General features: G+C 37.7%; 1 protein-coding gene across 1 annotated transcript in view; it reads right to left on the reverse strand.

Annotated features, from left to right (window-relative positions):
• Positions 1 to 2,994: 2,994 nt before the first annotated feature.
• gpalpp1 (GPALPP motifs containing 1) overlaps positions 2,995 to 11,735 on the reverse strand; it is a 30,949-nt gene continuing 22,208 nt past the window's right edge. The window contains exon 8 of the mRNA XM_039745275.1: positions 2,995 to 3,673. Within this exon, the coding sequence (XP_039601209.1) occupies positions 3,455 to 3,673 (219 nt within the window). The 3' untranslated portion in view covers positions 2,995 to 3,454. The remainder of the gene's footprint in view (positions 3,674 to 11,735) is intronic.

An 11,735-nucleotide genomic window follows, 5' to 3' on the forward strand; every position in this document is an offset into this window, starting at 1 on the left:
TTTGTAAGTAAGCTGTAAGGAATGAGCCTGCCAAATTTCAGCCTTCTACCTACACGGGAACTTGGAGAATTAGTGATAAGTGAGTCAGTGAGCGAGTGAGTCATTCAGTGAGTCAGTGAGGGCTTTGCCTTTTATTAGTATACAGTGGTGTGAAAAACTATTTGCCTCCTTCCTGATTTCTTATTCTTTTGCATGTTTGTCACACAAAATGTTTTTGATCGTCAAACACATTTAACCATTAGTCAAATATAACACAAGTAAACACAAAATGCAGTTTTTAAATGATGGTTTTTATTATTTAGGGAGAAAAAAAATCCAAACCTACATGGCCCTGTGTGAAAAAGTAATTGACCCCTGAACCTAATAACTGGTTGGGCCACCCTTGGCAGCAATAACTTGCAATGAGTCTTTTACAGCGCTCTGGAGGAATTTTGGCCCACTCATCTTTGCAGAATTGTTGTAATTCAGCTTTATTTGAGGGTTTTCTAGCATGAACCGCCTTTTTAAGGTCATGCCATTGCATCTCAATTGGATTCAGGTCAGGACTTTGACTAGGCCACTCCAAAGTCTTCATTTTGTTTTTCTTCAGCCATTCAGAGGTGGATTTGCTGCTGTGTTTTGGGTCATTGTCCTGTTGCAGCACCCAAGATCGCTTCAGCTTGAGTTGACGAACAGATGGCGGACATTCTTCTTCAGGATTTTTTGGTAGACAGTAGAATTCATGATTCCATCTATCACAGCAAGCCTTCCAGGTCCTGAAGCAGCAAAACAACCCCAGACCATCACACTACCACCACCATATTTTACTGTTGGTATGATGTTCTTTTCTGAAATGCTGTGTTCCTTTTACGCCAGATGTAACGGGACATTTGCCTTCCAAAAAGTTCAACTTTTGTCTCATCAGTCCACAAGGTATTTTCCCAAAAGTCTTGGCAATCATTGAGATGTTTCTTAGCAAAATTGAGACGAGCCCTAATGTTCTTTTTGCTTAACAGTGGTTTGCGCCTTGGAAATCTGCCATGCAGGCCGTTTTGCCCAGTCTCTTTCTTATGGTGGAGTCGTGAACACTGACCTTAATTGAGGCAAGTGAGGCCTGCAGTTCTTTAGACGTTGTCCTGGGGTCTTTTGTGACCTCTCGGATGAGTTGTCTCTGCGCTGTTGGGGTAATTTTGGTCGGCCGGCCACTCCTGGGAAAGTTCACCACTGTTCCATGTTTTTGCCATTTGTGGATAATGGCTTTCACTGTGGTTCACTGGAGTGCCAAAGCTTTAGAAATGGCTTTATAACCTTTACCAGACTGATAGATCTCAATTACTTCTGTTCTCATTTGTTCCTGAATTTCTTTGGATCTTGGCATGATGTCTAGCTTTTGAGGTGCTTTTGGTCTACTTCTCTGTGTTAGGCAGCTCCTATTTAAGTGATTTCTTGATTGAAACAGGTGTGGCAGTAATCAGGCCTGGGGGTGGCTACGGAAATTGCACTCAGGTGTGATACACCACAGTTAGGTTATTTTTAACAAGGGGCAATTCCTTTTCACACAGGGCCATGTAGGTTTGGATTTTTTTCTCCCTAAATAATAAAAACCATCATTTAAAAACTGCATTTTGTGTTTACTTGTGTTATATTTGACTAATGGTTAAATGTGTTTGATGATCAGAAACATTTTGTGTGACAAACATGCAAAAGAATAAGAAATCAGGAAGGGGGCAAATAGTTTTTCACACCACTGTAGATATATAAAACTAGACATTAAGCCCGTTACAATAACGGGCGCTAGAACAGTATTGCATAAACATTATTAGGAACAGTCTATATTAAATGGCAAGGGACTTTGACCTCATTCTGTTTGTTGTCTTCATTTTGTTAAAAATATTTTTGCAAAAAGCCTAAAGTAAAATAATATTAAAAATAAAATAGAAACGTATACAATACAGTAAGTATAATTAATATAGCCTTAGTGTATAACTTTATAACAATCTGTAATACACAATATCTGAAGAAGATATTTAGGAAAATGTTTTTATTTTTTTACAATTTTTCAATAAAATTTCATTATAGACAACATTTTTTGTAAACACTCTTGTTCAGGACCATCTACAACGTTGACAACAACATCTGTAAAACTTCTAACTCTTGATAATGCAACATATACCTGACCGTGGCTGAATACTGGTTTTGGCAAGTAAATGGCAACTTTTTCTAAGGTTTGCCCTTGAGCTTTATTAATTGTTATGGCAAAAGCTAATGCAACTGGAAATTGTCGCCTTCTTATGGTAAAGGGTAAATTAGTAGAGGATAGATTCTGACGCACATTTTCTTTTTTACAATCGATCTATTTGCTCGTATTTTTCTTTGTCTTTCAGCCTTTCTTTTGTTGACGTTTACTTGTGGAGGTGACCGTTCTTCCAGGAGATGTTGCTTATATACAATTTGAGTGTCTGTGTCTTTTGTCCTACTTGACGTGTCCTTTTTTTTGGGTGGCATGTTGTTAGTAGATACTTAGTAAACATGCACGGGGCAGTATGTGTGGCGTCTCCCCAGCAATGGATTTTATGTGCACGGCCGCGACTACCCAATCAGCACTCTCCCCAGCAATGCTGTCCTTTATTTGCTTATCTTGTGGTTACACCATTCACTCTGTGTCAGTTTCCAGTGTGTGCGCGTCCACGATGCCGGTCGTGCGTGTCGCACAGAGCCTTGCGCATGCACACTTCACCAAAAGACACACATGGACACCTGGACGCACACAGGGGTTTTATTAAAGAGGATTCCTGCTTTGCTACCTGTTTCATACAGTAACTGATACCTTTTTTTCCTATTATAATATGATTCCAGTCAGATGGCTGGCCACAAATGATTTATTTGCTAAAATATATTTCTTATACTTTTAATAGAATTAGCCATATACTGTATTACAATGTGATATTAAACATGAAATATATAAAACATTACTTGTGAACTTATTTTTTTTTTTATTAAGAATGAATAAAAAACTCCAGCAAACAGAACTTTTATTTACAGTAACAAAAATCTGTGCTCTTAATAGTTATGCCAAGTAAAAATACTTAAAAATGGCAGAACACATATAAACATTAACATCACACAAAAGATTTATTAAAATGTACAATCTGCTCGCATTATTTTACAGGATTTGTTTTCTTAGAAGAAATGTTGATTTTTAATGATAGCTGCCCATTTCTACTTAATCAGGCTTTTATTTTTATATTTTCAATGATATTTCCTCAAAGGTTGCTTATTTTCAAATTAATTCTTTGTAATTATGATTTGTTTTAGCAGAAAAAGATCTGTGGGAAGCTTTGATTTTCTTATAAAAGAATAACTTATTTCATTCAGTCATTTCTTGGTATAATTACATCAAAATGTAATTTGCTTTCCAGCAAGAGGTATTTCATACATTAATATAAGCATATGATTGTCACTTTCCATGATATTTCTATAAGAACATGCTATTTTTACTATGGGAAAAACGAGTATTGAGTTCTTGTGACTTTTTGATAATTGCTTTCTTTTGAGCTTCATCAAATCTGTTGACTTGAAGGTCCTGATCTCGATCAAATGGTCTTCTCTCTTGGGGCGTTCCTGCCTCAGCTTCAGACTTTTTCTTCATCTTCTTTGCATGCATGTCAATTAGGGTCTCTGATCTTTTGGATTTCTAATTTAAAAACATTGACAGAGATGAATAATAATAAAGTTATGTTAGTTCACCTTTTCATCCTGCAATTTACTTCATTAGTTCGCAAAAGAATGGGTATTGGAGTCCTCAGAGGAAATTAAAACATACAATAAATGCATTTAAATGAATAGCAAAAGGCATATACAGTATTAATTAAATTTAAATGTATAAAACCTTGACAATAATTTTAGAAAGAATTTAACAGAGTGAAAACTGAATGTATAGTATACTTAATTTCAATATAAGATGCAATTACTACAAATGTTTAAGTTTACAAAAAAAGAGAACAATCATAATATGCAATTTCAAACCAAGTTAAAAATAAAATAAGTGTACAGAATAGAAAGATGAAGATTAGAATCCCAATAATCAACTGCAAAATGTAATAAAATGCAAAGATCTGCTTTACTTTATGTGGCAAAAGCTTATGACCCTTCAAAGGAGACTATGAACAGGCATACTTAACTATACAAATTAAGATTCTCATTTTTCTTATGTGTACCTTGACAATTTTCATAATATACAGATTAAATGTGAAAATGAACAGTAAGAAATATGAAGATAAAAATATTACAATGCCCATAAAACGCTAGGAGTGACTCTACTGCATTGGGCCCTTGAACAAGACACTTAACCTGCAATCGCTCTGTTCTGGGTATCATGTTAATCTGCATCCAGTCCTGCAAGCAGGTAAAACCTGGGAGTTGGTGGCAGGATTGGCACTCCAGCCACTGTAAAAAATCTCAGATGCTTCAATGTGGTACTGAGCTGTCACCCGTTGCACAGATGCACTTGGATCTCAATCTTGGTGGTTTGTCGTGTGATGGGTGCAGCAATGCGCTGTAATCAGCGCATGCACCCAATCTCGCTCTCTCTGTTATTACTCGGTTTTGATGGCCTTTGTATTGCTCCATGTCAGGGGTCCTCAATCACAGTCCTGGAGGGCCGCAGTGGCTGCAGGTTTTTGTTCTAACCCAGTTGCTTAATTAGAAAGCATTTCTTGTCAATAATTTAATTTCATGGCTTGTTAGTGCTTTAACTCTGCTATGTCAGGTAACTCTCATATCCTAGATTTTCTTCTCCTTTCTAAGGATATCATCCAAATGATTTGAAGGCTAAAATGGATGAGTAATTATCAGTCCTTCGCTTTTTTCTCTTCAATTACCTTCCAAGTATTTAATTAAACTTAATAATGCATGAAAAATACACATAGGTGTAAATGGTAACAAGGTAAATGGAGAAATGCTGGTCTCTTTTGTCATTTACATGTTGTGGCTAATTGGGAGCAATTAAAAACCAAGAATAAAGCTATTTAAGACTAAAATAAGCAATAAGGGTTCAAAATCTTAATGAGCGAGACAACTAAAGTGAAGCAGAAGTGTTACTTGAGTAATAAGTGCTTCATATTAAGCAACTGGGTTGGAGCAAAAACCTGCAGCCACTGCGGCCCTCCAGGACCGTGATTGAGGACTCCTGTTCTATGTCACCAGTTGGTGGTGTTTACATTCATCCAGTGTATCATGAAAATTTTCAGGGTTCACATAAAAATTTGTATCTTATTTGTACAGTCAAGTAAACCAGGTCATTGTTTCCTCTGATGGGTCACACGACCTTTAGTTCAGGTCATGTGAGAAGCTTATAATGTCCTTTATGCTTTGTTACGAGAATTTCTCCTCCTAAAATCCAGACATCTAATGGCAAATACAGTAATGGCAGTCTTCTATAATAAAGAAAATTATATGTAAAGTATGTATATATCACACATTATTATATAATGTTATACACAAGGTTATTTGCATTCTGCAAACACTAAGGTTCATTTGATTACTGGAATTAACACTCCTGAGGTTTGTAAGCAGTTGCGATCTGAATAGTGGCACTCTCATTTCATTACTTCCTATTATTTCCATAAGGGACTAAATTATAAGAATTTTCTAGAATGAAACTCATGATATTTGTGCATCTGATACTAATCAAATAATGTATGTAGCTATAAGGCATATATACATATATATATATATATATATATATATATATATATATATATATACATATATATACACACACATATATATATATATATATATATATATATATACACACACACACACACACACACACACACACACACACACATATATATATATATATATATATATATATATATATATATATATATATATATATATACTAGAGAATACCAAGGCTTGAGGAGAAGTAGTGTGTTAAAGAAGGTATGAAAAAGAAAAGGAAAAATTTTAAAAATAACATAACATGATTGTTAATGTAATTGTTTTGTCATTGATATGAGTGTTGTTCTCATATCTATCTATATATCTATACTAATAAAAGGCAAAGCACACTCACTCACTCACTGACTCACTCACTGACTCACTCACTCACTGATTCATCACTAATTCTCCAACTTCCCGTGTGGGTGGAAGGCTGAAATTTGGCAGGTTCATTCCTTACAGCTTCCTTACAAAAGTTGGGCAGGTTTTATATCGAAATTCTACGCGTAATGGTCATAACTGGAAGCAGTTTTCTCCATTTACTGTAATGGAGATGAGCTTCAACGCCGTGGGGAGTTTCATGTGACATCATCACGCCTCCCACGTAATCACGCAGTACATAGAAAACCAGGAAGACCTCAAAAAAGCGCTCAAGAAAACATGCATTATATAATTGAGAAGGCAGCGAAACAATAAGAAGCGGCGAAAGTGACATATACAACCATATTCATGAGTTCTGCTACTGAAACAAAGCACGATGTAAACCTACACTTTAAATTAAGTTCATAGACAGGCTGCGCTGGCGCTTGTAATTTAGTGCCTGCCCATATAAGGCCGTCCGTCAGCGGCAATCCAATAGCAAACTGCCACGGGTAAATATTCACGGGTGAAGGACTGTGCTTATGGAGAGGAAGATGAGATGGTCAGGGTGGTGTTTGACACAAACTCAGCGAAACTGCGAGAGAAAGTTTTAAGTGCCAGGACTAAGGTAACATTAAATACAGCCATGGACATAGCAGGAGATGGCACCAGCACAGCTGGGAACCTTCGATGCATGTACACCGAGCGGCTCACGGGACTGACGCGAGTGCACAGATAAAAGCAACAGTTCCAAAGAGCACTGAACAAAACCGAATTACACAATTGAAAAGGCAGCAAAAATATGAAGCGTCTCATACATACAAGCATATTCATAAATCCAACTACTGCGGAAACAAAGCACACGTTGGAAAAGTCAATGTCCCGCTAAAGGAAGACAGTGTAAAAAACCCGTGCATGCAGTGTGTCAGGTCTCAGATAAAGAAGAAGACGAGCTGTTTATTGATGCAGTAAGAAACGAATCGATGAATGAAACCTGTCATCTTTACAACGATTGACAAACACGGAATGTAACTTGAACACAACACATCCTACAAATACGAACCTGATTGAAAGAAATAATGATAATCAAATCCTTGATGACCGCAACACTCAGTAACACTCACAAAACAAATACTGTATATTGACAGTCATGTTACGTTATTTTTAAAATGTTCCCTTTTCTTTTTCTAGCTTTTTTAACACACTACTTCTCCGCTGCGATACGCGGGTATATATATATGTATATATATATAACCCGATCTACATACTCGAATAATGGATACTTTATTCGCCATCAATGATTGTTTTGGTAAAGCCATACTCAGTGTATTCATTAGATGAACGGTAAAAAAGTAAGGGCGAGGGGAGGATGACTAATTGAGGCATGCAGGCTGTAGTGCGCCAACTCTATCTGAATTGCGATCACATTTGAAAAATATATCTTTTCAAGTTCTATTTAGTCCATATGTGTCAAACTCAAGGGCGCAGGGCCACATCCGCCCGGCGTAATTATATCCGCCCATGAGATCATTTTATATACTGTATTATTGTTATTAAAGCCCGGTATATGAAGCGCTGGTAACACAATAAACTACAGATCCCATAATGCAACGCTAGCTCACACGATGCTGAAGAGAAAAGTTGATTCTGAAAATAGAGCCTTTAAAAACCGATGGGAGGCTGAGTATATGTTTACTGAACCCGTGTGTCTCATTTGTGGAGCTATTGTGGCTGTAATTACAGAATTTAATCTAAGACGGCACTATAAAACAAAACATCAGGGTAACCTGAAAGACCTGAATGCAATGCAGAAGATACAGAAAGCAGAAGAATTAAATAAGAATCTGACACTTCAGCGGACGTTTTTACCCGTGCACAATCACAAAGTGATTTCAATTGAGGCTGCTTTTATGGGAGACACAACCACTTGCCCCACTTTCCCTGTTACCAAGTAATGTTAAACCAAGTCGTCACTACGGTGTTCCCAAATACGCACTTTGCTGATAAACTGAGCGCACTGAGTTTGCACGGCGCTTTGGTGACTTTGAAGAACAAAAAGTCCGTCTACATGCGGCTCGAACCTTGTGCATGTTTGGTAGCACATATCTGTGTGAGAAGCTCTTCTCAGTGATAAAGACTAACAAAACAGCACACAGGAGTCGCCTCACTGATGAGCACCTGCAATCCATCCCGAGAATCTCCACAACACAGAACCTCACACCAAACAGAAACGAACCTGTGGCCAAAAAAAGATGCCAGGCGTCCAGCTCTAAAATGACATATGAGCAAAGACAACTGAATGATTTGATTTGTTATTGCTGAAAGGAACACATTTTATTTATATTTCCAGGTTTTGTTATGCAGCATGTTCATATTTGAATTTGTATAATTTTGACAGGATATATTTTTATGGAGAGCAAAATCTTTTGGGATATTTAAAATCTAAGTTTATTTTTTATAAAATATAAAATTACATAAGAGTAAAGAAATTTGAATGTTTGTTCTTTTAATGTTTACTTTATTTCAAACTTGTATAATTTAGACAGGATATATTTTTATGGAGAGCAAATATTATAAGTTGTTTAAGGTTTGAGTTGATTTATTCAGAAATAATATTCCTGTCTGTTTTTACCATTCCTACCAAAGATATTTCTGTCGACTAAATAAAAATTCCTTCTATTTAAAATTTAAATAGAACTTGAACAAATACGATAGTTCATAATATCCACGCAGACTTGCACGTAAGAGCGGGAGTCATCCGTTTTAACAAGCAGCGTATTGCACTGATACGAAATAGCTGTGTGTGTATATATGTAGATATGTATGTATATGTATATATATGTTTATATATGTGTGTGTGTATGTATATCTATACTAATAAAAGGCAAAGCCCTCACTCACTCACTCACTCACTCACTTCCCGTGTGGGTGGAAGGCTGAAATTTGGCAGGTTCATTCCTTACAGCTTCCTTACAAAAGTTGGGCAGGTTTTATATCGAAATTCTACGCGTAATGGTCATAACTGGAAGCACTTTTTCTCCATTTACTGTAATGGAGATGAGCTTCAACGCCGTGGGGGCGGAGTTTCGTGTGACATCATCACGCCTCCCACGTAATCACGCAGTACATAGAAAACCAGGAAGACCTCAAAAGCGCTGAAGAAAACATGCATTATATAATTGAGAAGGCAGCAAACAATAAGAAGCGAAGCGAGTGACATATACAACCATATTCATGAGTTCTGCTACTGAAACAAAGCACGTGTAAACCTACACTTTAAATTAAGTTCATAGACAGGCTGCCGCTGGCTTGTAGTGCCTGCCCATATAAGGCCGTCCGTCAGCGGCAATCCAATAGCAAACTGCCACGGGTAAATATTCACGGGTGAAGGACTGTGCTTATGGAGAGGAAGATGAGATGGTCAGGGTGGTGTTTGACACAAACTCAGCGAAACTGCAAGTGCCAGGACTAAGGTAACATTAAATACAGCCATGGACATAGCACGAGATGGCACCAGCACAGCTGGGAACCATCGATGCATGTACACCGAGTGGCTCACGTGAACTGACGCAGTGCACAGATAAAAGGCAACAGTTCCAAAGAGCTGAACAAAACCGAATTACACAATTGAAAAGGCAGCAAAAATATGAAGCGCCTCATACATACAAGCATATTCATAAATCCAACTACTGCGAAACAAAGCACACGTTGGAAAAGTCAATGTCCCGCTAAAGGAAGACAGTGTAAAAACCCGTGCATGCAGTGTGTCAGGTCTCAGATAAAGAAGAAGACGAGCTGTTTATTGATGCAGTAAGAAACGAATCGATGAATGAGACCTGTCATCTTTACAACGATTGACAAACACGGAATGTAACTTGAACACAACACATCCTACAAATACGAACCTGATTGAAAGAAATAATGATAATCAAATCCTTGATGACAGCAACACTCAGTAACACTCACAAAACAAATACTGTATATTGACAGTCATGTTACGTTATTTTTAAAATGTTCCCTTTTCTTTTCTAGCTTTTTAACACACTACTTCTCGCTGCGATACGCTGGTATATATATATGTATATATATATAACCCGATCTACATACTCGAATAATGGATACTTTATTCGCCATCAGTGATTGTTTTGGTAAAGCCATACTCAGTGTATTCATTAGATGAACGGTAAAAAAGTAAGGGCAAGGGAGGATGACTTATTGAGGCATGCAGGCTGTAGTGCGCGTCAACTCTATCTGAATTGCGCGATCACATTTGAAAAATATATCTTTTCAAGTTCTATTTAGTCCATATGTGTCAAACTCAAGGGCAGCGGCCACATCCGCCCGGCGTGTAATTATATCCGCCCGCGAGATCATTTTATATACTGTATTATTGTTATTAAAGCCCGGGTATATGAAGCGCTGGTAACACAATAAACTACAGATCCCATAATGCAGCGCTTCAGCTGCCTTTTTTCGAACAGTTACCGCGTTAATCAAGTCTACCTTAAGATGCTGCAAGTTATTGCGAAGCTAGCTCACACGATGCTGAAGAGAAAAGTTGATTCTGAAAATAGAGCCTTTAAAAACCGATGGGAGGCTGAGTATATGTTTACTGAACCCGTGTGTCTCATTTGTGGAGCTAATGTGGCTGTAATTACAGAATTTAATCTAAGACGGCACTATAAAACAAAACATCAGGGTAACCTGAAAGACCTGAATGCAATGCAGAAGATACAGAAAGCAGAAGAATTAAATAAGAATCTGACACTTCAGCGGACGTTTTTACCCGTGCACAATCACAAAGTGATTTCAATTGAGGCTGCTTTTATGGGAGACACAACCACTTGCCCCACTTTCCCTATTACCAAGTAATGTTAAACCAAGTCGTCACTACGGTGTTCCCAAATACGCACTTTGCTGATAAACTGAGCGCACTGAGCACTGAGTTTGCACAGCGCTTTGGTGACTTTGAAGAACAAAAAAAGTCCGTCTACATGCGGCTCGAACCTTGTGCATGTTTGGTTAACACAGAAAAACAGATCACCAATTCAAGCTTTATAAATAATCGATTCGCCATCAATAATTGTTTTGGTAAAGCCATCCTCCTTCCATTTTATAATTATTCCGCCACTAGCCATGATTAAATGAGCGGTAAAAAGTAAGAGCAAAGCGAGGGTGACTTATTTAGGCAGGCATATATATGACAGCAACACTCATGACAATGTCAATCATGGTACGTTATTATTAAAATGTTTCCTTTTCTTTTTCATTACTTCTTTAACACACTACTTCTCCGCTGCGAGTCGCGGGTATTTTGATATATATATATATATCATATAATATATGAATGACCTCCAAAGATCGCTGAGACTTTTGATATCATGAACGAGTCTGCAAAAACTGTGGTCTCCTGCCCAGCAAAAGTCGAGCAGCCAGCGCGTGCTGCATAGCTGTGCCGCCTTTGAGACGCTGACTGCGCTTCTGCCTTAAGTCAAAGTGAGCACTTTTAATTTTTCATCCTCCCCCTGTGCTATAGCCCAGACAAGTGCAAACACGGGACCCCTTTTCTACACCACGGCAAAATAATATTAAGGCAATTCACACTTTCTTTTGCACGTGCCATCACAGCCGATTAATGGCAGGGCGTCTCACCAGTCTACACAAGACCC

Source organism: Polypterus senegalus, chromosome 2, assembly GCF_016835505.1.
Source record: "Polypterus senegalus isolate Bchr_013 chromosome 2, ASM1683550v1, whole genome shotgun sequence".
Classification (NCBI taxonomy): Eukaryota; Metazoa; Chordata; class Cladistia; order Polypteriformes; family Polypteridae; genus Polypterus; species Polypterus senegalus.